Source organism: Pan troglodytes, chromosome 23 (assembly GCF_028858775.2).
Source record: "Pan troglodytes isolate AG18354 chromosome 23, NHGRI_mPanTro3-v2.0_pri, whole genome shotgun sequence".
Lineage (NCBI taxonomy): Eukaryota > Metazoa > Chordata > Mammalia > Primates > Hominidae > Pan > Pan troglodytes.
Window position 1 is genome coordinate 21460481 of NC_086016.1, and position 23652 is coordinate 21484132.

Here is a 23652-nt window from a genome sequence, read left to right on the forward strand (position 1 = left end):
GGTGGGCAGCGGAAGACTCAGAGCAAGGGCCAGGGGCGAAGATGGCCCTCGCTGCGGTCAACCCGGAGCACGTGCTGGGGCTCACCGGCCTCTCCGCGCTGAGGACAAAGTCCGCTCCCGCCGGCTTCTTGGCTTGGGCACCGGGTACCGGGCGTCAAGGGCGAGACAGGCAGGACTTGCGCGCGCCCCGACTCGACTCCAGACCCCGACCCGACTCCGGGCTCGGCCTCCCGCGACCCCTGCGCGCACTCACCATTGTGGTTGACCCAGGTCGGCTTCAGGAGCTTCATTGTTCGGCCGCCGCCGCCGGGCTGAGGCGAGCGCCGGGTCCCTCAGCGCGCCCGGGCCATGGAGCCACCGCCGCCGCTTCCTCCCGCGCCGCCCGCCCTCCGGCCGCCGCCCGCCCCGCGCCCTCAGGGCCGCCGCGCCATCGCCGGCCCGCGCCCCCCTCCGCCGCCACAGCCGCCACCCGCGCTCGGCCGCCGCCGCCGCCACCACAGCCGCATCCCCTGCGCCGCTCCTCCTCAGGCGGCTCCCGGGCAACGCCGGAAGTCACGGCGCGCACCTGCCAAATCGCCCCGGCGGGAAACCGCTCCCCACGCGGACTGGGCCGCCCCGGCTCCTCCGCTGGCAGGGGCTTCGGGTCGGGCCCGGGCGCGGGCGCCCCAGAAAGGGCGGTTCGCCTGGACGGCGGACAGCGAGCGGGGCCTGCAGTTGCAACCCGGGCCGCCCGCAGAGGCAGGCGGGGCCCAGGTGGCGTGGACCGCCCGTCACCAGCTCTGCCTCGCCAGTCTGAGTCCGACTTATTAACTAGCTTCCGTCATTCATCAACACGCGCTATTGGGCATCTTGCGAGCGCCGGGCTCCGCGCCGGCGCCGGAATGCGATCCGGGCTTCGGACTCGAACGAATGCGGGGGACGAGCCAACCCTGGTGGGGGAGGCTGGGGCGGACGCGTTTATTAGAAGATCGGGGCCGTTTGCCTAGACATGAACATTTGGACTCGGAGGAGCAGAGGGACGCCCCCTCGGCTGCTCCGGCTGCACTGCGGGGCCGAGGCCCGCGCGAGGGCGCAGACCGACCAACCGGCTAGGGCCTGACTGGCTGGACTGTGCCCGCTGCAGAGGCGCGCTCGCAGCCCAGGGCGGGGACGGAAGGGAGGACCCCGAGCCGCGTGAAACGCAAGGCCCTCGTGTGTGCGCAGCTGACGCCCTAGGCGGGGCTGCGTCGGGGGCGGGGACAGGCGCGTCCCAGCCCACGCAGCCGGAACGCCCGAGCGCTGGGCGCCTGGTCTGCCGGACCTCAGCAGGGGGCACCGCGGGCCGGACTGCGGAGGGGCGCACGCCCGGAAGCGCCGAGGGTAGCCATGAGGGCCTCCGTGCTGCGAAGTATCTCGCTAGCCCTGCGCCCGACTAGCGGGTGAGTGCGGACGCTGGCCGGATAGCGGAGTGCCCAGGGCGCGTGCGGGGTCTTCGCGACTGTCCGCCAGGACTCGCCTGTGCTCCCTGCTCGCCTCCCAGTCCACGAATATCTCAGGGATGAGCCATCTGGTCATGACTCTTATGCATGAAAATCTGAGCACCCTGGCGAGCAGGGGTCCTGCTTAAGTCCTCTGTGGTCTGAACGAAATATTTTGAAAAATCTTCCACGTTGACCTTGCTGTCGTATCAAGTAGTTAGAAGTGCCCCGGGTTTGGGAGCATTGCAATTTTTTATTTTCCTGTGAAGTGGGAGAGAATCAGATATTTATTTATTTATTTGAGACAGAGTCTCGCTCTGTCGCCCAGGCTGGAGTGCAGTGGCGCGATTTCGGCTCACTGCAACCTCTGCCTCCCGGGTTCAAGCAGTTCTGCCCCGGCCTCCCGAGTAGCTCGGATTACAGGCGCCCAACAGCACGCCCGGCTAATTTTTGTATTTTTAGTAGAGACGGGGTTTCACCATGTTGGCCAGGCTGGTCTTGAACTCCTGACCTCGCGATCCACCCGCCTCGGCCTCCCAAAGTGCTGGGATTACAGACGTGAGCAACCGCGCCTAGCCTGGAGAAGCAGATATTTATACATACTCTTGTATCTTTCAGGCTTCTGGGAACTTGGCAGATGCAGCTTAGAGAGACTCACCAGCGAGCGTCATTGTTGTCTTTCTGGGAACTCATTCCCATGAGGTAAAACTCAATCGAGGGCCTGACCTCTGAGGGTAAAGGTGTCAGTCGATGTGTAGAGAACAAAGCAAGAATGCTGGATGTGTGGTTTGCAAAATTAACAGCCTACAAAGTTTCTCAGTTAAATTTAGGCCGATGCTTTTCTGTTTTTCCAACATTTTCCAAACCATAGATTGTTGTTTGTAATTTTTAAAATTTGAGCAGTTTCTCAAGAAGTAAGTATTCTCCTTGAAGGGATTCTTGTGTGTTTTAAAGGACACAGCTTAAGTTTCTGTTTCTCCATGACCCTTCCTCTTCCCTGCCCATTCTGAGGCCCTGGAGAGTGTGGGGAAGATGCAAGTATTAAAGGTATTTCCGTCTGGCACTCTCAACTCTTTGTAGATACTTGATTCAATCAATCTTGATAGTAAAGGATTTGATTTTTCTTTTTCTTTTTTTTTTTTTTTTGAGATGGAGTCTCACTGTGTCACCCAGGCTGGAGTGCAGTGGTGTGACCTTGGATCACTGCAACCTTCGCCTCCTGGGTTAAACTAATTCTCCTGCTTCAGCCTCCCAAGTAGCTGGGATTACAGGCGCCCACTACCACGCCCGGCTAATTTTTGTATTTTTAGTAGAGACGGGGTTTCACCATGTTGGTCAGGCTGGTCTCGAACTCCTGATCTCAGGTGATCCACCCACCTCAGCACCCAAAGTGCTGGGATTACAGGCCTGAGCCACCGCACCCAGTCCACAAATCAATTTTAATAGTAATAAGCTTCTAATCTAACAGTTTGGTATTTTCACTTTTGAGTGTAATCCCAAGGCACACCTGAATCCCAGCAATAAAGAGGAACACTTCCCGATTTTATACCCTGATGCCTCTTGTTGCTTTTGTACTTTTTTTTTTTTTTTTTGAGACAGAGTCTCGCTCTGTTACCCAAGCTGGAGTGCAGTGGCGCGATCTTGTCCCACTGCAACCTCCGCCTCCCAGGCTCAAGTGATTCTCCTGCCTCAGCTTCCCGAGAAGCTGGGATTATAGGTGCGCACCACCACACCCAGCTAATTTTTGTATTTTTAGTAGAGACAGGGTTTCGCCATGTTGACCAGGCTGGTCTCGAACTCCTGACCTTGGGCGATCTGCCCGCCTTTGCCTCCCAAAGTGCTGGGATTACAGGCCTGAGCCACTGCACCCGGCTGCTTTTGTACTGTTTCTTGTAATTGATGGCACCCACACAGTTCTCACAAGTACTGTGGGGTGGAGTACCTCCTAACCACGCTGAGCTCATGAGTTAGTCATGCACAGCTCCTTCCCCCAGTGGAGAGGTCAGTATGGGGTACTTACCATCTTGCCTCTCAGTAGGTTCATGAGACCAAAGAGGAAAATGTTTAATATTTGCTTTATCTATTAGATCAGAACCTCTTCGAAAAAAGAAGAAGGTAGATCCTAAAAAAGACCAAGAAGCAAAGGAGCGCTTGAAAAGGAAGATCCGAAAACTGGAAAAGGCTACTCAAGAGCTAATTCCTATTGAAGATTTTATTACCCCTCTAAAGTTCTTGGATAAAGCAAGGTAAGGATCCTTCTCTAGGGATGAAGTCCTTAGGACAAAGGAGTAATATCAACTTCAGGTAGTTGTGTCTGTAGTTCACACCTGTGATAGTCATTGGTCAGTAGGCTTGAGCTGACTTGGCCCTAATGAGTCCTTGCTCCTTTTGGAAGCAGGAGAAAGCATCCTTGGGTGGTACTCTTGAATGGCTCTGGGTGGGAAAGAACCTAAGACATCTAATAATCCAGATGCTTAAGCACTGCTCTGGAGTTCATGTTGTTGCTGTCATGCATGAGGAGTCTTGGCTGTTTCTGATCCCTTGGGCCTGGAGTCTGAAGCCCTCGCCTCATCCTAACAGTAGAAAACCCTTGACCTCCTGTTTTATCATGCAGATATCTTTAGTTGGTATTTGTTGGGATTCTACTGTGTGCAGGGTTAACAGCTCCTGCTGCCGTTTTGTAAGCAGTGTGCACCATCTATAAAGGGGCAGGTGTTGAAGTCTTCTCTCACCCAAGGGAGTATTTGCTTGGGCAGAGGAAGTGCTACCAGTCTCAGATCATCTGTTCTTCTGACAGAGAGCAAATGACCTTGGTTCCAAGCATCAGTTGCAGCTGCAGCCACATTCAACATTCCGTTTCTTAATCTGTCCCAAACTTGTTTTATCTCCTAAGTCCTGTCTGTGTCTGGCAATGGGAATACTTGTGTCAGTTGCAGTCACAGACTTACATGCCAGTGAGGTTGGTAACCCTTAGCTTCTTTGCAGAGAGCGGCCTCAGGTGGAGCTCACCTTTGAGAAGACTGAGAGGAGAGCTCTGCTTCTGAAGAAGTGGTCCTTGTACAAGCAGCAAGAGCATAAGATGGAGAGGGACACCATCAGGGCTATGCTAGAAGCCCAGCAGGAAGCTCTGGAGGAACTGCGACTGGAGTCCCCGAAGCTCCATGCTGAGGCCATCAAGCGGGATCCTAACCTGTTCCCCTTTGAGAAGGAAGGGCCACATTACACACCACCGATCCCTAACTACCAACCCCCTGAAGGCAGGTACAATGACATCACCAAGGTGTACACACAAGTGGAGTTTAAGAGATAGACTTGGCAGGCTGCTATCCTTAACATGCTGCCCCTGAGAGTAGGAATGACCAGGGTTCAAGTCTGCTTTCCACAGAATCAGGCATGCTGTTAATAAATACTGGTTTAATCAAAATGCTCCTTTGTCTTGTGTTAGAATTTTTTTTTTTTTAATTTTGTTTTGAGACAGAGTCTCACTCTGTTGCCCAGGCTGGAGTGCAGTGACGCAATCTCGGCTCACTGCAAACTCTGTCTCTCTGGTTCAAGCGATTCTCCTGTGTCAGCCTCCTGAGTATCTGGGATTACAAGTGTGCACCACCACGCGTGGCTAATTTTTGTATTTTTAGGAGACAGAGTTTTGCCATGTTGGCCAGGCTGGTCTCGAACTCCTGACCTCAAGTGATCCGCCTACCTTGGCCTCCCAAAGCACTGGGATTATAGGCATCAGCCACCACGCCCAGCCAGAATTAAAATTAATTCACCAGGCCGGGCTCAGTGGCTCATGCCTGTAATCCCAGCACTTTGGGAGGCCAAGGCAGGTGGATCACGAAATGAGGTCAGGAGATCAAGACCATCCTAGCTAACAGTGAAACCCCATCTCTACTAAAAATACAAAAAAAAATTAGCTGGGCATGGTGGCGGGCGCCTGTAGTCCCAGCTACTCAAGAGGCTGAGGCAGGAGAATGGTGTGAACCTGGGAGGTGGAGCTTGCAGTGAGCTGAGATCACACCACTGCACTCCAGCCTGGGTGAAAGAGCGAGACTACATCTCAAAGAAAAAAAAAAAAAGTTTATTCACCTAAGATGGATGGAGGTGACAGATGCTGCCCTTCGCCAGGTAATGGGAAGAAGATGACAGACATCAACTGCTGCCCTCAAATGGGGAAAAAAAAAATGTGTAAAAAGAAGATCCCAAGGGTATAGTGAAAATACCAACAGGAGTCAGAGTAACAGAGGAGTGGTGGGAAAGGAAGTTGCCAGCTGGAAAGGCATGTGGAGAAGCAGGGCCTTCCTGATGGGAGAGACCAAGGAGCCACCTTTGTGTTTTCAGCTGGGGTTAGGGGGAGGCAGAAGAGTGTGGAGCAGGCCAGGGACATACTAGTTAATAAAGATGCTGTGGCCCCCAAGAGGGTGTGAGGCCTGGCTGGGGCAGCGGACTCTGTCTCAAGTGCTTAGTCTAGAATGGGAATGTATTAGTCTGCTCAGGCTGCCATTACAAATTACCATAGACTGGGTGGCTTAAACAAAAGAAATTTATTTTCTCACAATTCTGGGGGCTAGAACTCCTGAGATCAAGGTACCAGCAGGCTTGTTTTCTGAGTCTCCTTAGCTTGCAGATGGCTGCCTTTTCCCTCACATGGTCGTCCCAATCTGTTTCCTAATTTTTTATAGACACCAGTTATACTGGAATAGGGCCCACCTAATGACCTCATTATAACTTTAATTATCTCTTTAACGATGCTACCTCCAAATACAGTCACATTCTGAGGTATGGGGTTGCAGGGAGTGGGAGGGTCGTATGGGTAGGACTTCAACATAGGAACTGTAGGGGACACAATTCAGCCTGTCACAGTACAGGCCCAGTGTACGAATAGAGCCATTTTCCCCAGTGGCTTGGATCACAACCTCAGAAAGGATTTTTTTTTTTTTTTTTTTTTAACCACCTTAGTGCAGGTAAACCAGGGAAACATTTCATTGGAATAAGAACTTAGGTTGTCTTCCTAGCGTGTGGTTCACTTTTTTCCCTTTTTTAAAAATTGTGGTGGCCAGGCACTGTGGCTCACGCCTGTAATCCCAGCACTTTGGGAGGCCTAGGTGGGCAGATCATCTGAGGTCAGGAGTTCAAGACCAGCCTGACCAACATGGTGAAACCCTGTCTCTACTAAAAATACAAAATTAGCTAGGTGTAGTGGCACATGCCTGTAATCCCAGCTACTCGGGAGGCTGAGGAAGGAGAATCGCTTGAATACGGGAAGTGGAGGTAGTGAGTCGAGATCACGCCACTGCACTCCAGCCTGGGCAAGAAAAGCGAAACTCCCCATCAAAAAAAAAAAAAAATTGTGGTAAAATACACATAAACTTTACTATCTTCATCATTTCTAACTGTATGGCTCAGTGGTATTGAGGACATTCATACCATCAGACAACATCACCACCATCCATCCATCTCCAGAGGTCTTCATTGCAAAACTGAACTCTACCCATTAAACCATAATTCCCTGTTCCCCTCTTCCCCCAACCCCTGGCAACCACCATTCTACCTTTTCTGTGATTTTAACTATTCTTAAGTACCTCACAGAAGCGGAATCATAGTGTTTGTCTTTTTGTAAGTGGCTTATTTAACTGAGCATAATCCTTAAGGTTCATCCATGTTATATAGCACGTATCAAATTTCCTTTTCATGGCTGAATTAATGTTCCATTGTACGTACGCCACATTTTCCTTATCCATCTGTTGATGGACACTTGGGTTACCTTCCGCATTTTACTATTGTGAATAATGCTGCTATGAACACAGGAGTACAAATATCTCTTCAAGACTGTGCTTTCTTTTAGATATACGCCCAGAAGTGGAACTGCTGGATCATATGGTGAGTCTATTTTTAATTTTTTGAGGAAGTGCCATATGGCTTTCCATGGCTGCTGTAACATTATATATTCCCACCAATAGTGCCCAAGGATTCCAATTTTTCTTTTCTTTGTTTTTTGGAGTCGGAGTCTCACTCTGTCGCCTAGGCTGGAATGCAGTGGCATGATCTTGGCTCACTGCAACCACCACCTCCCGGGTTCAAGCAATTCTCCTGCCTCAGCCTGCCAAGCTGGGACTACAGGTGTGTGCTACCACGCCCAGCTAATATTTTTTTTTGTATTTTTAGTAAAGATGGAGTTTCGCCATGTTGGCCAGGCTGGTCTTGAATTCCTCACCTCAGGTGATCTGCCCGCCTTGGCCTCCCAAAGTGCTGGCATTACATATGTGAGCTACCACACCCAGCCAAGGTTCCAATTTTTCTACATCCTTATCACACTTTTTTTTTTTTAATAGTAGCCATCCTAATGGGTGTGAGGTGGTATCTCACTGTGGTTTTGACTTGCATTTCCCTAATGGTCAGTGATGTTGAGCATCTTTTTATGTGCTTTTTGGCCATTTGTATGTCTATTCAAGTCCTTGTCTTTTTTTTTTTTTTTTTTGAAACAGTCTCACCCTGTTACCCAGGCTAGAGTACAGTGGCGTAATCTCGGCTCACTGCAACCTCTGCCTCTCGGGTTCAAACAAATCTCCTGCCTCAGTCTCCCAAGTAGCTGGGATTACAAGTGCATGCCACCACACCTGGCTAATTTTTATATTTTTAGTAGAGACGGGGTTTCACCATGCTGGCCAGGCTGGTCTCGAACTGCTGACCTCAGGTGATCCGCCTGCCTCAGCCTCCCAAAGTGCTGGGATTACAGGCCTAAGCCACAGTGCCCGGCCCCTTGCCCATTTTTGAACTTTTTTTCTCATTGAGTTTTAGGAGTTCTCTATAATTCTATTAATCTCTTATTAGAGATATGATTTGCAAATATTTTCTCCCATTCTGTGGATTGCCTTTTTATTCTGTTGATGTGTCTTTTTTTTTTTTTTAAGAGATAGGGTCTTGCTCTGTCACCCAGGCTAGAGTGCAGTAGTGCAATCATAGCTCACTGTAACCTCAAACTCCTGGGCTCAAGCAATTCTCCTGCCTCAGCCTCCTGAGTAGCTAGGACTACAGACAGACACCACCAAGCCCAGCTACCTTTTTTTTTTTTAAACTTGTAGAGATGGGGTCTTGCTATATTGTCCAAGCTGGTCTTGAACTCCTGGCCTCAAGCAATCCCCTTATGTCAGCCTCCCGAAATGCTGGGATTACAGACATGATCCACGGTGCCTGGCCTGATAGTGTGTTTTTTAAAAAATTTTTTCTAGAAGGAATGGAGGCAGGGTTTTACTATGTTGCCCAAGATGGTCTTGAACTCCTGGGCTCAAGTGATCCTTCCACCTCGGCCTCCAATAGTGCTGGGACTACAGGAGTGAGCCACCATGCCCGGCCAATAGTCTTCTGATGTGAAATTTAGTGCCTTTAATTTTCATGAAGTCCAATTTATCTATTTTTTTCTTTTTAATGTTGATGACTTTGGTGTCATATCCAAGAAACTACTACCAAATCCAACGTTGTGAAGATATTCCCTATATTTAATTTTAAGCTCTTACAATTTCGGTCAATTTTGAGTTAACTTTTGTATATGACGTTTGGTAAGGGTCCAACTTCACTCTTGGATATCCAGTTTCCAGGCATCAACCATTTGTTGAAAAGACTGTCCTTTCCATAGCCTGGGCGATCCTCTTACCTCAGCCTTCCAAGTAGCTGAGACTACTGCTTTTTTCAAAAAAAAAAAAACTTCGTTTTAAAACTCTTATCAGTCCTGGATAAAAATGTTGCCTAAGGATTCTAAGTCCTTTGGCCCCACCTGAGACAAATGCTAACTGGAACCACTTTTCATGACCTCCACTGCTGCCTCTGAGGTCCACGTCATCGTCAGTTTTTGCCTGTTCTATTGCAGTGGCCAACTGATCTAACCACCCCACCCCTTCTCCGCACAGCAGCCAGAGGTCTCTAGAACAAGGTCAGGTCAGGTCTTTGGCTACCTGCCACCCAGAGAATCTCATACCCAGATTCCTGATCACAGCTCACAGCACCCGCTCTGGTCAAAACATGGTGTCAGGTCCCTCTGCCTTTGTGGGTCCCTTTCTCTGCCTGACAGGAGTTGAGCCTCTTCACCCAGGTCTGGGCTCAGACACTGAGGCCTTCCCCACCTCCCCGCCCAAGGTAAGTGTCCAGCACAGGTGCTTGATAGCAGTGTTTTTTTAAAACAGTAGGTTTCATCTGTTAGGTTGTAAAATCAGTTCGGTAGGTCATGGCTGACAGTTTGTTTTCAACTTTTTATTTTGAAGTAATTATAGATTCACAAGAGGTTGCATAGGAGGTTGTCTAGGGAGGTCCTGGGTACCCTTGCCCCAGCCTCCCGCAATGTTAACACCTTGTACACTACAGCACAGCATCAGGACGCAGAAATTGACATTGGTACAGTCTACAGAACATACTCAGTTTCCCCAGTTACATCTGTACTCCTTTGTGTACCTAACTCTACACAATTTTAACTTCATGTATAGCCCTGTGTAACCACCAGTCAGGCTGACAGATGGTTTTCAACACCACAGGACTCCCTCGTATGAACCACCCCCTCACCATCCCTAACCTAAACCCCTGGTAACCTTTAATCTGTTTTCCATCTCTATAATTACATTATTTCACCAATGTTACATAAATGGAATCCTGCTACATGTATGTTTTCAAGATTGGCTGTTTTTGCTCTGAAGAATTTCCTTGAGTTTCATCTGAGTTGCTGTGTGTACAGCAGTTACTGAAAATGGCACTATATCACATACAGTACGGATACATATTGTTTTGTATTTCAACAATAATATGCTATATATAACAGTCTATGCCAGATAATAATGTAAAATACTTATTATTAATATGGGGTTTTATCCAAAACATTTATTTTTATTTTTAAAACATTTATTTAGAGACGGGGTCTTGCTCTGTTGCCCAGGCTGGAGTGCAGTGGCACGATCATAGCTGACTGCAACCTCAAACTCCTATCCTCAAGTGATTCTTCTGCCTCAGCCTCCCAAGTAGCTGAGATTACAGGTGTGAGCCACCACACCTAGCACCTGTCCAAAAAGTTTGAAAGATATTGCTCTTATTACAGTATTTGTTTTCTTCATACCACCACCATAAAATACCAAACTGCTTCAGAAATTACCACCATTTTATTTTTCTTTATTTTGAGACAGGATATCGCTCTGTCACCCAGATTGAAGTGCAGTGGGGCACAATCATGGCTCACTGCAGCCTCAAACTCCTGGGCTCAAACGATCCTCCTATCTCAGCCTCCGAAGTAGCTGGAACTACAAATGCATGCCACCATGCATAGCTCATTTATTTTTTGTAGAGATGGGGTCTTGTTACGTTGCCCAGGCTGGTCTCGAACTCCTGGGCTCAAGCAATCCTCCCACCTCAGCCTCCCAAAGTGCTGGGATAACAGCCGTGAGCCACCACATCCAGCCACCGTTTTAAATTCCTATTTATTGATGTTTAATGTCTGTCTTTTACCCAAACTACAACAGAAACTCTTTGAAGACAACTTGTCTGTTTCAAAACTGTGGTCTTATAAGCCTCAAACCCTGTCCAACATGTGGACACTCAGATGTTGTGAAGGAATTGACACAGAAACAAATGCAGGAACATCCTGTCCAGAGAGATTATCTGTTGATGTGGAACTTGAGTAGTGAAGGAGGAGGCAAAATATGATAGTCACACTACAGAGGCAGGACTTAATGCTTCCTAACAGAGCATGCAGCCGCACAATGCATACCTTGCTAAACAAGCAGGTGGCAGGGAGCGTGGCTGCACTGAGGGGAGGCCCCTCATGGACTGGGGTGCTGGCTGGCATGCCCTGGCTTTTGCTGCACTCTCCAGCTCCGCCCCAGGAACCTGAAGGCAGCTGCTGCAATCCCAGGCATCACATGCAGGCTGCAAATTCATTTTATTATTTTATCTTTGACACAGAGTCTCACTCTGTCGCCCAGGCTGGAGTACAGTGGCACGATCTCAGCTCACTGCAACCTCTGCCTCTGGGGTTCAAGCAATTCTCCTGTCTCAGCTTCCCGAGTAGCTGGGATCACAGGCACGTGCCACCATGCCCAGTTAATGTTTGTATTTTTAATAGAGATGGGGGGTTTCAACCATGTTGGCTAGGCTGGTCTCAAACTCCAGACCTCAAGTGATCCACCCACCTTGGCCTCCCAAAGTGCTGGGATTACAGCAGACTGCAAATTCAGATGCCCCGTCCCTGTGTTTAAGAGTAAGAAAAACCTTGTAGATCTCTAGCAGTCTTCCTCTCTTCCCTCACTGGGTGGAAATGCTCATTATTAAACCAGCCACAGCCATGCTGGAGGCACCCTGGTTGCCTTAGACACATCAGTACTCCCCTGATGATGGGGGAACGCTGGCTCCTCTTTAGATGCTCCTGCTCTTGGGATCCCGTGAGCACAACCCCCACCCCCACCCCCACTGTTCACAGACACAGACAGGGGCTCTTAGGGAGCACAGGAGAAAACACACTCAAGCAGGGAAATACTGTTCTTTAATGGACACCCTTCTGACGTGATAGATTATTCTGCCCCAAAGAACAAATTAAAAGATACTCAACTTGCTGCCTGTGTCCAGGAAGAGAGCAGGGAGGGTGCTGGGCACAGACCCAGCCTAGCCCTCAGCATCACACAACAGGGCCACTATAGGATGAGAAACCATTCTATTAGTAATAAACAGACCTCTTCAAGAAATAGTGTTTTTGGTGGTTCATACATTTTAAAACACTTAACAAGAGAATAAGCATACAAATTTCTAATACTGTCCAGGTACAACACTGTTACACACAAAATCTAACAAATGTGAACTTAATTTTCAGCTTCTATTTGAAATCAGATGAAATGGCTTTTGATACATTAACCACCAGGGGAAATTTTGAGGGAAGGAGTCCTTAATTCCATATGTCTTGGACTTGGATTTCTTCAGCTGAGTCCACAAACCCTCTTCATGCAAGGTTGTGTGTTCTGTAGCTGTGTGCATTTCTTAAAAACCAGAGTCTCCAGGGGCCGACCTGGGAGCCTAAGAAGTGAAGCCTGCTGGTGCAGAGGGGCCAGCAAGCCCTACCTGCTCGGCACACCTGCCTGCATGTGCAGTGGAACTGAGCGAGTGGAGCAGAGTGTGAGCACTCACAATGCTCACCAAACCTGGGACGTGGCAGGCAGTTTCCTAAGGACTAGGAAAGACATTCACAGTGGCACAACTGTTTAGCTACCTCATTATGACCCACCTGTGTGTCCACACAGGTCAGGGCTACCCTTCAGTTTACCTGAGAAGCCTAGACCTCAGGACCGCCATCTCCTATGCTACCATGCCCAGCCTGACCTGGCTGCTCACAAGTACCTGCCATAATGCTTGGCCTCCTGGAAGCTCTAAAGCGGTGCAATTGTCCTGCAGAACATCGCAGTGTCAGGGTATCCTGCATGCAGGTGGGGGGTGGGCAAGTAGGGCTAGCAATGTCCTGCTCCATGTTCCTGCGAGCAAGAGCTCACAGGGACCCACCAGACTGTGTAGGCTGGTCACAGTCCCCAGGGCTGTGCAACAGCAACTTGAAACAGACTGAGGAAGCTGCACAGGCCAATGGCAGGGATGCTTGTCACTCGTCCTTCTCCTGCGTCAGAGGGAGATGCCAGTCTGGAGGGGGGCTCTGCCTCGGGGCCCACACCAGGATGTGCTTCCGTGCAGCCCGGACTCGTGCCCGCTCGCTCTCACAGAGGGATTGCTGTGCAAATAAGACTCTAGTCACTCCCCAGGCTCTGAGCACCCTCAAGACCCCTGTACCTCCCCCCTCTCATCACCCTCTGAAACACAGATGGACAGGCAGGGCCTATGGTACACACCACTCTGCAGCACAGCTGCTTCCACCTACTATACCTTGGCGATTCTTCCATATTAGCGCACAGAGATGGAGATCATTTTTTTTCTCACAAGCTACTGTGAAAAACTACTGAATAGGTCATAATAATTTGAGGAATTTTTAAATATCTTCTCCTGGACCTCAGGGCTCAATGGCTCTGGTTGACCTCGTGAGTCTGGGGCATATTCACCTGCTGAGAGTGAGCCTGGGGGTGCTGGGTGGAGAGGAGAGAAGAGTCTGAGAGAGCAGCTGTGGGGAGCTGCAGGGAGGAGCATGTTAGGGAGAAGGGAGGAAGACGGGGAAGAAATACATGTCCTGGGTATCCTGGAAGGGTGGGAAGAGTCCAGAGGACAGACCACCCGCCTGAGTGGTGCCACAAGTGCCACTTAACCCATCAGCTTCTCTTGGCTACTGTCTCCCAATACAGACACAAGTCAGTGTATCACAACATGGTTGACCTTTGCTGTCGGCCCTTGGTAGGTATCAGGTGCTATGTGAGCCTCTTTACACAGATAACTTAATCTGTCTACATGTCTGTCTTTGTTCAAGCTCTATTGCCTCAAATAAAATATTTTGATCGTGTTTAAAAAGCTATCAGAAATGTAGTACAGAATATTAAAGATTCCCAAATGTCCATTCCCAATGCGGCAGTTAACAGCTTCCCTGATGTCTTTTTTTGGTCCACATTTTAGAGCTAACATGTTTCCCTAAAGATAGGATAATCTTTTGCTGGCTAGTCTACTTCCTGCTTTCTTTTCACTAAACAATACACTGTAGGCACTTTTCCATACCCAGGGAGATGACCGACCATTCTTTTCAAAGGCTATCTGGTATTTCACTTTGTGGAAAAAGCTATTTGGTCAAATGTCTATTAGTGAAATTTAGGTTGTTTTCAGCTTTTGCAGTATCAAAAACATAATTAGCATTCTGAACTTTTAACTGTACACTGTTATCCAATTACTTCCCTGGGATAAAGTTCCAGAAGTAAAACTTAAGGTCAAAAGGTATGTATCTGACATTTACATAATCAGAACACCTGACACCCCCACCAACACTGCACAACTACCCAGAATTCTTCAAACCTCTATCAACACCACTTTCTGCTGTTACTGTCATTTAGACTTATATACCTGACACCTGGCCATTTGATTTTTTCTTTTTTTTTCTTGAGAGGGAGTCTTACTCTGTTGCCCAGGCTGGAGTGCAGTGACACGATCTCGGCTCATTGCAACCTCCGCCTCCCAGGTTCAAGCAATTCTCCTATCTCAGCCTCCCGAGTAGCTGAGATTACAGGTGTTTGCCACTATGCGTGGCTAATTTTCGTATTTTTAGTAGAGATGGGGTTTTGCCATGTTGCCAGGCTGGTCTCAAACTCCTGACCTCAGGTGATCTGCCCACCTCGGCCTCCCAAAGTGCTAGGATTACAGGCATGAGCCACCATGCCCAGGCTTTTCTCCTTTTTTATTATTTTTATAAAGATGGAGTCTCACCATGTTGCCCATGGCTGGTCTCAAGCTCCTGGGCTCAAGCGATCCCCTTGCCTCGGCCTCCCAAAGTGCCGAGATTACAGGTGCCCACCACCATGCCCAGCTGGCTTTCTTTTTTAATGAATTGCTTCTTTGTGTCCTTTGGCCATTTTTCCATTCTGAAATAATCCCTATATTTCTTATTGATATATATATAACAGCTCTTTATACACACACACGCACATATATATACATTAAAGTTATCAATCTCTTGCTATATAAGCTGTCAGCTTTCTTACTTTTTTTGACTTTCACATATTATGGAATAGTCATCATTTTCTTTTATACAGCAGTCTGGTTTCCACATCAGTTCATCTCTTTCAGATCACTGTATACACTTAATAATGTTGAAGTGTTGATCAGTCCCATTGATTCTCATTCCTTGGCACTCCCCATGAGCCTCGCACCTTTCGGCTGGCTTCTCTCCATCTCCTCTCCCACAAGGGGTCCACCGTAGCACTGTATTCTACACTACAGTGTGGGTGCCAGGAGGGCAGAGACTCTTCTTATCACTCGTGCATCCCCAAGAGCACCCAATGTGGTACATATTTGCTGGACGAAAAAACAACTAGGACCACCTCCTTACCGGTCTCTCTGCTCCTGTAATATATTCTCTACACCCTAGCAAACAGATTGAACTTTTTTTACCCTCTCTCTTTTTTTTCCCCCTGAGACAGGTCTCCCTCTGTTATCCAGGCTGGTGTGCAGTGGTGTGACCATAGCTCACTGCAGCTTTGAACTCCTGGGCTTAGGCGATCCTCCCGCCTCACCCTCCCAAGTAGCTGGGACCACAGGTGCACGCCACCACACTTTGCTAACAGACTGATCTTTTAAAGATATAAATCGAATTATGCCTCCCAGCACACTTTAGACTAAACTCTAAACTCCGTATCAAGGCCCGCCAGGTCCCTGGTATACCGCTCTCCAACCATCCACCTACCCTCTGCTTCAGGAACCCAGGCCTTATCTGTTTCTCAGCGGTGTCTACCGGGGCTGGATGAAGGCTGGCTCCTGGTCACTCAGGACTCAGCAACATCACCTCCTGCGTAGGCCAGCTGATGACCCTAACACCGGACGGCTGCCCTCTTCCCTCTCTAAACCACTCTACACCCTCCTCGCTGGTCTCCTCCTTTGTCTTTCACGCCCTCTGAAAGTCCTGTTGATATGCTAATTTACACAATCTCTCAAAAGAAAGGAAGCGTGAGGAGGATAGGGACCCCGTCAGTCCCCGGCTAGGTCGCGGGGCATGGGGCGTGGAGGGGTGGGGAAAGCTGGGCCCTGCAAGGCGCTCCGAAGCGCCGCCCCGCTCCCTCCCGGCGCACCTGGGCCTCGGCGCTCCGGCGCTCCTCCCAGTCGCGGCAGCTGGCCAGGTCGCGCTGCCACTGTTCGCAGGCCGGCCGCTCGCCGTGGACGTAGTAGTGGTGTAGGAAGTGCCTGGCGCTGCGGCAGAGCTTCCACTCGGCGCGGTAGGCCTCGCAGGGGCGCGGCGGCTGCGGCGAGAGGCGGCGCCTGAGCGGGGCCCGGCGGCCGCGCCCTACGCCCCGAGCCAGTCCCGTTCCCTCCCTCCGGAAGACCCCGGTGGTTCCCGGCTCCGATCCAGCACACTCACCTGCCAGCTGCTGCCGTCCGCCATGTCTGGGCGACCGGCGCGCCAAGCCCGCCCCTCAGTCCGCCAGCCAATGAAGAATGAAGAAAACGGCACCTCGTGATCGACTGACAGAAGAACTAATGAGCACCGACACATTCAATTACGTCTTCGCCCCCTTCTTCGAGAAGCGCCGACAAACAGGACGAGCAACCAATAGCAACCGAGGGCGGCTGCGGCGCGCGCGGAGGGCCGGGGTCGCAGGGTAAATCCGGGGCGAGGCCTGGCGCGGAGCCTACGCGACCACCGCGACGACAGCGCCATTCACTCCGGGCCAGGCGGGCATCCTGGGCCGCGCAGCTACCTTACGTCAGCCGCCTCTCAAATCACACGGCTCTGGCCAGTTCTTTTCAGCAGCTTTATGAGATTTTCTCAAATCTCAACAATCCGGTATATTTTCAAAAGTACATACTGAGCATCAAGGTGGTGCAGCGAACCTCCCAGATCTGCAGCTCCAGCAGTCTTGCTTGAGCGTCCACTCAGGATGGAGGTGAACTCGCAAAGTAACTGAGATTGGTTGGGCATGACATATGGTGGATCTAGGGTTGAATGACCTCCCCAGGGAACGCAGGCTTGAAGTGGAGGCTGAGAATGCAATCCGAGTACAGCCATAGGCCGGTCAAAGGTATGGAGGCGGTGTGTAGCAGGGGTGAGCGGGGTAGGAGTGGCTTGGATGTCTGTAGTTCTATTCTAAGGGTGCGGGAGACATGTAACATTTACCTTGTTCGTTTTTCGAGACAGGGTCTTGCTGTGTCACCCAGGCTTAGTGCAGTGGCGTGGCGTGTTCATGGCTTACTGCAACCTCAAACTCCTGGACTCCGAACAGCTGGGACCAAAAGCATGCACAGCCTCACCAGGCTAATTTTTAATTTTTTTTTTTTTTTTTTTTTGTAAAGATGGGGTCTTGCTAAGTTACCCAGGCTAGTTTGGCCTCAAGCGACCCTCTCACTTTGGCCTCCCAAAGTGCTAGGATTATAGGCGGAGCGCCAGTGCCTGGCTGGGACGTTTATAAAAAGGAGCAATGCACAAGAGGCAACAAGGCAAGTAACGAGGAGGCTGGTGGGCTTGCAGAAACGCCCTGCAGTACCTATGCTGCGGTTCTCCCACTTCACTGATAACAAATCCTCAGTATCCACTGATACAAATCCTGGGACTGCTGGGCCAGTCCCAGGAATGACACTGGGACAGACTCCCTGGAGGTGGATCAGAAAGCTGCAGTTTTACCAGGGGTCCTGCTGTTGAGGCAGCCAGCTCAAGGACCAAGCCCAAATAAGACACTGAGAGGAAGGCTGCAGGCCAGGGTGCAGGAGTAATGACCAGGATCAGTGCTCCAACTGGCCCCACTGTGTCATTAAAAGGCTCTGCAATGGAATCCATCCTGGCCCAGGCAGGGGAGTGTGCCTCCAGCAAAGGACCAGGCGTTTCACTGCATACACAGCAGGTGTTGCTTAGTGAAGACAAAAACCCAGAGCCAGAGGTACTGTAACATTCTTCATTATGCATAAAGTGACAATCTGTTAGCTGATGTGATCCTGCAAATGAAGGCTGTCTACCCACCAAGGGTTTCTCCCTCTGCTAGTAAAACTGAGACTTTGTCAGTGGAGGCTCAGGTAAGTCCCCACAGTGCTCATGCCTTCCAAAACCACGCCCATTTCCAGTGATGATGGTTTGTGCCACAGGCCAAATACTGAACATCATGACACTCATAGACACTCTTCACTGAAGACGTGGATAGACCCTGGGGCCACCATTCTCCTCTCTGGAGTGTTGGAGGGGCCCTGACCAGGGCAGGACCCCCATGCCTGGAAGCAGGGTTAGCCCTGGCTCATGGGGGACCCTGCTGGGCTTAGCCATTGCCACCTAGGGATCAGGCAGCCTTGTTTCTTCCTACTTTCTCCAGGAGAAGCCCCAGAGGGACACTTTTCTAATGGTGAGATGGAACACGGAGCACCTGCCAACAGGCCTTCAGTTATGGTCAGAGGCCCAACCACCAGTCTGTGTTAGTACCTAATCAAACATTTAGATTTAGGCTTTAGTTATTGCCTGTTTTTACTTGAAATTCTTGGCTTAGAATTATTCCCAATGGGGCCAGGCACAGTGGCTCATGGGAACAAATTTAAAATAATCAGATTAGCATGTCAAAAGATCTCACGTTATAGAAAGTGAAGATCTAAGACCAAATAAATACTGATAAAAAATAAAGACAGGCCAGCAGAAGCTTGGATGATTTAATAAATTAAAATTGGGAGTTGGGGAGTAGGGAAGAAGGAGAGGAACATCGCTTTAGCATTTGTTCATTCTAACATTCACATGTTTGCTTCTCCATGGAGTTGTTTCACTATGAACAGATTCACTAAGGAGCCAGTTATGTCCATATGAAATGAGAATAAAAGTGCAAACTCATTCAGATCAGGTTCTTGTGAGTGGTGTTTTTGAAAAAAATATGTAAAATAAAAATAGAAACATTCTTTGTCAAATACTTAAATTGCAGCCACAGTAGTGGGACAGCCACTACTTATAGAACACATGTCTATTTAAAGCCTTTTTTTAGGCCAAAGACTGACACCTATGCAATTGACGTAGGAAAAGAAAGGATAAATGAAGAAAAAGAAAGAACACTTCATGTTAGACAATTTAGTCACCTTCATAGGTTTTGACAGAATTAGGGATGCAGAATTGCTCCTGCTGAGGCAGTGGGAGCTCCCCTCAAGCTGAAAGCGTGAAGAGGTGAGGAGGCAGCTATCTACAGGCCCTCAGGGACAGCTCTTTGTCTTTCCCCAAATCAAGCATACAACTACAAAGTCCTGCTGCTCCACTTCCAAGTCAAACTTGATAATTCTTAGGTAACTCTAAATAAATCTTAAGTAACAGAGTATTCTCTGATGAGGCTCGTCCCTGTCAGTGCCAGTAACTAAAAGCCAAGATGTTGCAAATGATTCTTTTATTATTTTCCAATCAGCCAACAGTCCTCACTTAGGGCTTTCTTCCCTTTTTACGCAACGATTGTCCTTCTCCAGAGAAAGCGACGAATCTGCCTCCAGCTTCATCCTAGGTTTGAAGAGAAGATACTATTTTCAGAAAGTCCCTGGAGGTTTACAATAAGTGCCTTACTCTATGGACTCACGTACCATCCACATTACTCATAAGAAATATCTCAGGCTGGACACGATAGCTGACACCTGTAATCCCAGCACTTTGGGAGGCCTAGGTGGGAGGATCACTTGAGCCCAGGAGTTCAAGACCAGCCTGGGCAACACAGTGAGATCCCATCTCTACCAAAAATAGCTCGGTGTGGTATGTGCCTATGGTCCCAGCTACTTGGGAGGCTGAGACGGGAGGATGGTTTGAGCCAGGGCCATAGTGAGCTATGACTGTGCCACTGCTCCAGCCTGGATGGCAGAGCAACAGGGCAAGACCCTGCCTCAAAAAAAAAAAAAAAAAAAAAAAAAAAAATCTGTAAGTTCATCACCCAAAAACATTTCAGGTCACTTTTCTGTACATGCTTAAAGAATTGTTTTCCCACTTAATTCTGAAATCTCATGCCAATAAACTTCCTGTCTAGTATACTCCCAAGGCTACAGAACTGAATTCTGTAAAAAAGAATTCCATCATGTAGGAGGGCCAGTTTTCTACCAGTGGACATTGCTGTGGTAAGCAGCTTAATGTATTTGCACACAACTCTGATTTTTTAGAGCTCAAATTCCTGGGTCAAAGTGTGTACACACTTTTAATGCTTTTAACATATAGAGACCAACCAGCCCTCAGAAACATTCCACTAAGCTATCCTTCCATCAGCAGAAAGAGGGATTGTTTTTTCCCAAGCCTTTGAAAACTGCACATATTTTTTTTCACATGCTTTTATTGCTAGTCAGTCTGAGGCATTATCTCAACTTTTCCCTAGGAAGAAGAGGATTCTGGAATGTTCAACACACATCCCTGCACCTGGCTCCCCACTAACTGTAGCATGTTATACCTGCAATAGAGCACTGTTTAGTATTTATGTGGTCACATTCATGTAAATTTGAGTCACAGCTGCATTTAGTCTTCCTTTGCCGCACAGCCTTCCATTTATCCTGGTGTCAATAGCTGTGTTTGGCTTCTTCCTCTATTCAATCACAGCCTGCATTGCATGGAGTTCATCTGTTTTGACAAACCTGTGTCTCCTGGGCCTTCACCCTGCCGTACCTGGACTGGCCTTTCTCTAGGTGCCGTACATGTTAGTGGGGGCTCCTTATTTCCTGGATTCTATGACTTTCTTATTTCTACCTTATTCCTTCATTTTAGTGAGGGACACCTCCTAGGAGCTTCCTGAGAAAAGATGCATGAGGATTATCTTCCTGTGAGTTCCTTTTTTCTACTCTCATATTTCATTGATAGGCTGGTTGGTATGTTAGTCTGCTAGGGCTGCCATATAAAATGCCAAAGATAGGGTGGCTCAAACAACAGAAATTTATTCTTCATAGTTTTGGAGGCTAGAAGTGCAGGATCAAGGTGTCAGCAGGTTTGGTTTCCTCTGACACCCTTTTCCTTGGCTTGCAGATGGCTGCCTTCTTGCTGTGTCCTCACATGGCCCTTCCTATGTCCAAATTTCCTCTTCTTAAAAGGACACCAGATTGAATTACGGCCAACTCTAATGGTCTTATTTTAACTTAATTGCTTCTTTAAATGGCCCTATCTGAGTTACTGGGGGTTAGGGCTTCAACACAGAAACACTGGAGGGACACAATCCAGCTCATAAGAGTTGGTACAGAATTTTAGGTTGGAAAAAATTTCCCCTCAGAATTTTGAGTATATTGCTCCACTATCTTCTAGTTTCCTCTGTGTCCTGCTAAGATGATGTCCCTTTTTTTGGGAGACAGGGACTTACTGTTACCCAGGCTGGAGTGCAGTGGTGTGATCTCAGCTCACAGCAGCCTCCACCTCCCAAGGCTCAAGTGATGCTCCCAACTCAGCATTAAAGTAGCTGGGACTACAGGTGCGTGCCACCATGCTTGGCTAATTTTTAAAATTTTCTGTAGAGACAGGGTCTCCCTATATTGCCCAGGCTGGTCTCAAACTCCTGGGCTCAGATGATCTTCCCGCATCAGCCTCCCAAAGTGTTGGGATTACAGGTGTGAGCCATGGCGCTTGGCTGATGATGTCCTTAATGCATGGTGATACCTCTGTTCTCTCTCTAGAAGCTTTAGGATCTTTCTTTGCCTCAAAGTGGGGCTATTTTCATTCATTTTGCTGGAACTCAGTGAGCCCTTCAAATCTGCAAAATTGTGCCCATCTTTGGGGAAACTATTTCCCTGATGATTTCTGCTCCTTTGGTTTCTGTGGCTGTTCTTCCCACAAATCCTCTATTATTTAGATGCTGGAATGGAAAGCTTTCTGACTGTGGCCTTCACTTCAGAGATAGTAGTCTAGAGACCTACTGGAGTCGAGCCTCCAGCCTTCTGGGATGGGGGAGGGAGGGTAATGCAGCTCTAACTGCTTAGTAACAGAATTCTGTCTTTAGTCCCTCATTTCTAGAGGTGCCTTTTGAGAATTCCACAATCTACACAGAACTGCTTCTAGGCTTTCTATGCTCTACTAAGGTACCTGGGGCTTCCAAAGCCTTGTAGTTGCCTCCTCTTCCACTGTCTTTCTTACCTCATGACCTTTAGCTACAGCCTTAGTGGGGCTGCAGGATGGAGTAGAGCTAAATATGTCTTCAATCCCATCTAAACATATACTTCTTAAATACGTATTTATGGTCAAACAGGCCTGCTGTGCCCACTGGCCTCCCCTGCCTTCTGTAAATTTGCAACAGTCAGGTCACAGTCAGCCTGGGGGACGTCCCATGCTAAGGTCTTAGGTCGGAGTCAGGCACTGGCTTTTAGTGAGAAAGGCAGCCTGTAGCTGGTGAAGCCTGGATGGTGCCTGAAGGAGGAGCTGGAGGGTGAGGTCTGACTGGCCACTATGTTTGCTCCTCTGAGCCTGAAAGGTCCCAATGCCCAATGCTGTTTCAACTTGAACATTGAGCCCAGAAGTGGTTGTGAGTAGGACCAGGTGTGCAAACTTCACAGTGGTCTCTGTCCCCAACCACCCCAAGTGCTAGAGAAAAGAGTTCAGTAATTGGGATGGCTCCCATGTAGCAGCTGGTCCTGAATGGGTGGCTCAGTACATCTGCCCTCCGCCCTAATCCTGGATCCTCAAGGGTCCAATCCTTTGAGAAAAGAAACCAGGAGAGCGATGGGTCTGAAGCGCTGGTGTTGTAGAAATCCTCATCACACAGAGGTGACTGTGTTCCAGTTGCTGCCAGGCCTGGCCACACTCCCACAAAGTGCCCATGTCTACAGGATGCTCAGCCCTTGCCTTCCTCTGTCCCACCACCACCCTGCTCAGCTAGAAGGTGCTGCCTATATTTGAAGTTCAAGGTCTCTGTTGGAAGACGAAGCCCACCCAGGGCACACAGTTCTGTGATAACAGAGCCTGGAGTCGGCTCTAGAGCAAGACAGAGCTCCTGACCCCCATGCTGCAAGTCTTCTGTTTCATACACCCCACACCAGCTCTACAGAAAAAAACAGGACACCAGGGAGCAGAGGGACCCTAGGAAAGGGAAAACATGACAGACACCCTCATGTGGTTTGGCTGCGTCCCCACTCAAATCTCATCGTGAATTACCACGTGTTGTGGGAGGGACCAGGTGGGAGGTAACTGAGTCAGTGGGAGGTAACTGAGTCATGAGGGCGGGTCTTTTCCGTGCTGTTATCGTGACAGTGATAAGTCTCATGAGATCTGATGGTTTTATAAGTAGGTGTTTCCCTGCACCAGCTTTTTCTCTGCCTGCTACCATCCATGTAAGATGTGACTTGCCCCCTGCCATGATTGTGAGGCCTCCCCAGCCATGTGAACTGTAAGTCCATTAAACCTCTTTCTTTTGTAAATTGCCCAGTCTCGGGTACATCTTTACCAGCAGCTTGGAAACAGACTAATGCACACCCCTACTCAGAATGCCAAGAACTTCAGTCATCACTAGCAAATAAATCTCCTCATTACCAACCAAGGAAATACAAGGAAATACACTCACCTCTTCAACCTTTTTGACAAGGGGACGTGAATTTCTGATGAAAGTTATCTTACCAAGTTTAAATTCATAATTGGGAATTCCTCTGTAAGAAGAGACAGAGA

The 23652-nt window shown here is 48.9% G+C and overlaps 4 protein-coding genes and 1 long non-coding RNA gene across 24 annotated transcripts in view; 2 read left to right on the forward strand and 3 right to left on the reverse strand.

The window, feature by feature from the left end:
- Positions 1–684, reverse strand: part of HIRA (histone cell cycle regulator) — a 101627-nt gene extending 100943 nt beyond the window's left edge. For 3 of the 9 annotated variants that reach the window (XR_010155978.1, XR_001712906.4, XM_009437774.5), the window contains exon 1: positions 254–412. Coding sequence is in view for 2 of the 9 variants with exons in the window: in XM_009437774.5 (XP_009436049.2) it covers positions 254–290 (37 nt within the window). In the remaining 7 variants the exon portion in view is untranslated. Of the gene's footprint in view, positions 1–253; positions 545–565 lie in introns of those variants that run through there. The other 6 variants (XR_010155977.1, XM_063807730.1, XM_009437780.5 and 3 more) reach the window with 4 other exon arrangements.
- A 439-nt stretch (positions 685–1123) lies between these two features.
- Positions 1124–4881, forward strand: MRPL40 (mitochondrial ribosomal protein L40). The gene is made up of 4 exons (XM_525523.9): positions 1124–1418; positions 2076–2159; positions 3545–3703; positions 4443–4881. Exons 1-4 carry the CDS (start codon positions 1366–1368, stop codon positions 4765–4767), a joined length of 621 nt encoding a protein of 206 aa, XP_525523.3. The 5' UTR covers positions 1124–1365; the 3' UTR covers positions 4768–4881.
- Positions 4882–9677: 4796 nt separating this feature from the next.
- Positions 9678–16596, reverse strand: C22H22orf39 (chromosome 22 C22orf39 homolog). Of its 6 annotated transcripts, XR_010155985.1 has the most exons (5): positions 16462–16596; positions 16175–16342; positions 12813–13191; positions 12034–12115; positions 9678–10492 (listed from the first exon to the last, which is right to left on the reverse strand). XR_010155985.1 is itself a non-coding variant. In XM_054675741.1 (4 exons), the coding sequence occupies exons 1-4, from the start codon at positions 16594–16596 to the stop codon at positions 10464–10466; spliced, it is 414 nt and encodes a 137-aa protein (XP_054531716.1). In that variant the 3' UTR covers positions 9678–10463. The 6 variants fall into 6 exon arrangements, 4 of the variants coding, with proteins under 4 accessions (XP_054531716.1, XP_016795197.1, XP_054531717.1 ...); XR_001712908.3 differs by having other exon boundaries at positions 9678–12115; XM_054675741.1 differs by lacking the exon at positions 12813–13191.
- A 53-nt stretch (positions 16597–16649) lies between these two features.
- Positions 16650–23408, forward strand: LOC129138484 (uncharacterized). Its single transcript, XR_010155986.1, has 2 exons — positions 16650–17122; positions 20399–23408. It is a non-coding gene; the product is annotated as an uncharacterized LOC129138484 (long non-coding RNA).
- Positions 18712–23652, reverse strand: part of UFD1 (ubiquitin recognition factor in ER associated degradation 1) — a 29377-nt gene continuing 24436 nt past the window's right edge. For 5 of the 7 annotated variants that reach the window (XM_016939705.4, XM_063807737.1, XM_016939703.3 and 2 more), the window contains 2 exons: positions 23552–23633; positions 18712–19545 (listed from right to left, as the gene is read on the reverse strand). In XM_016939705.4, the coding sequence (XP_016795194.1) occupies positions 19471–19545; positions 23552–23633 (157 nt within the window). In that variant the 3' untranslated portion in view covers positions 18712–19470. Of the gene's footprint in view, positions 19702–21606; positions 23634–23652 lie in introns of all 7 variants that reach the window. The other 2 variants (XR_010155984.1, XR_010155983.1) reach the window with 1 other exon arrangement.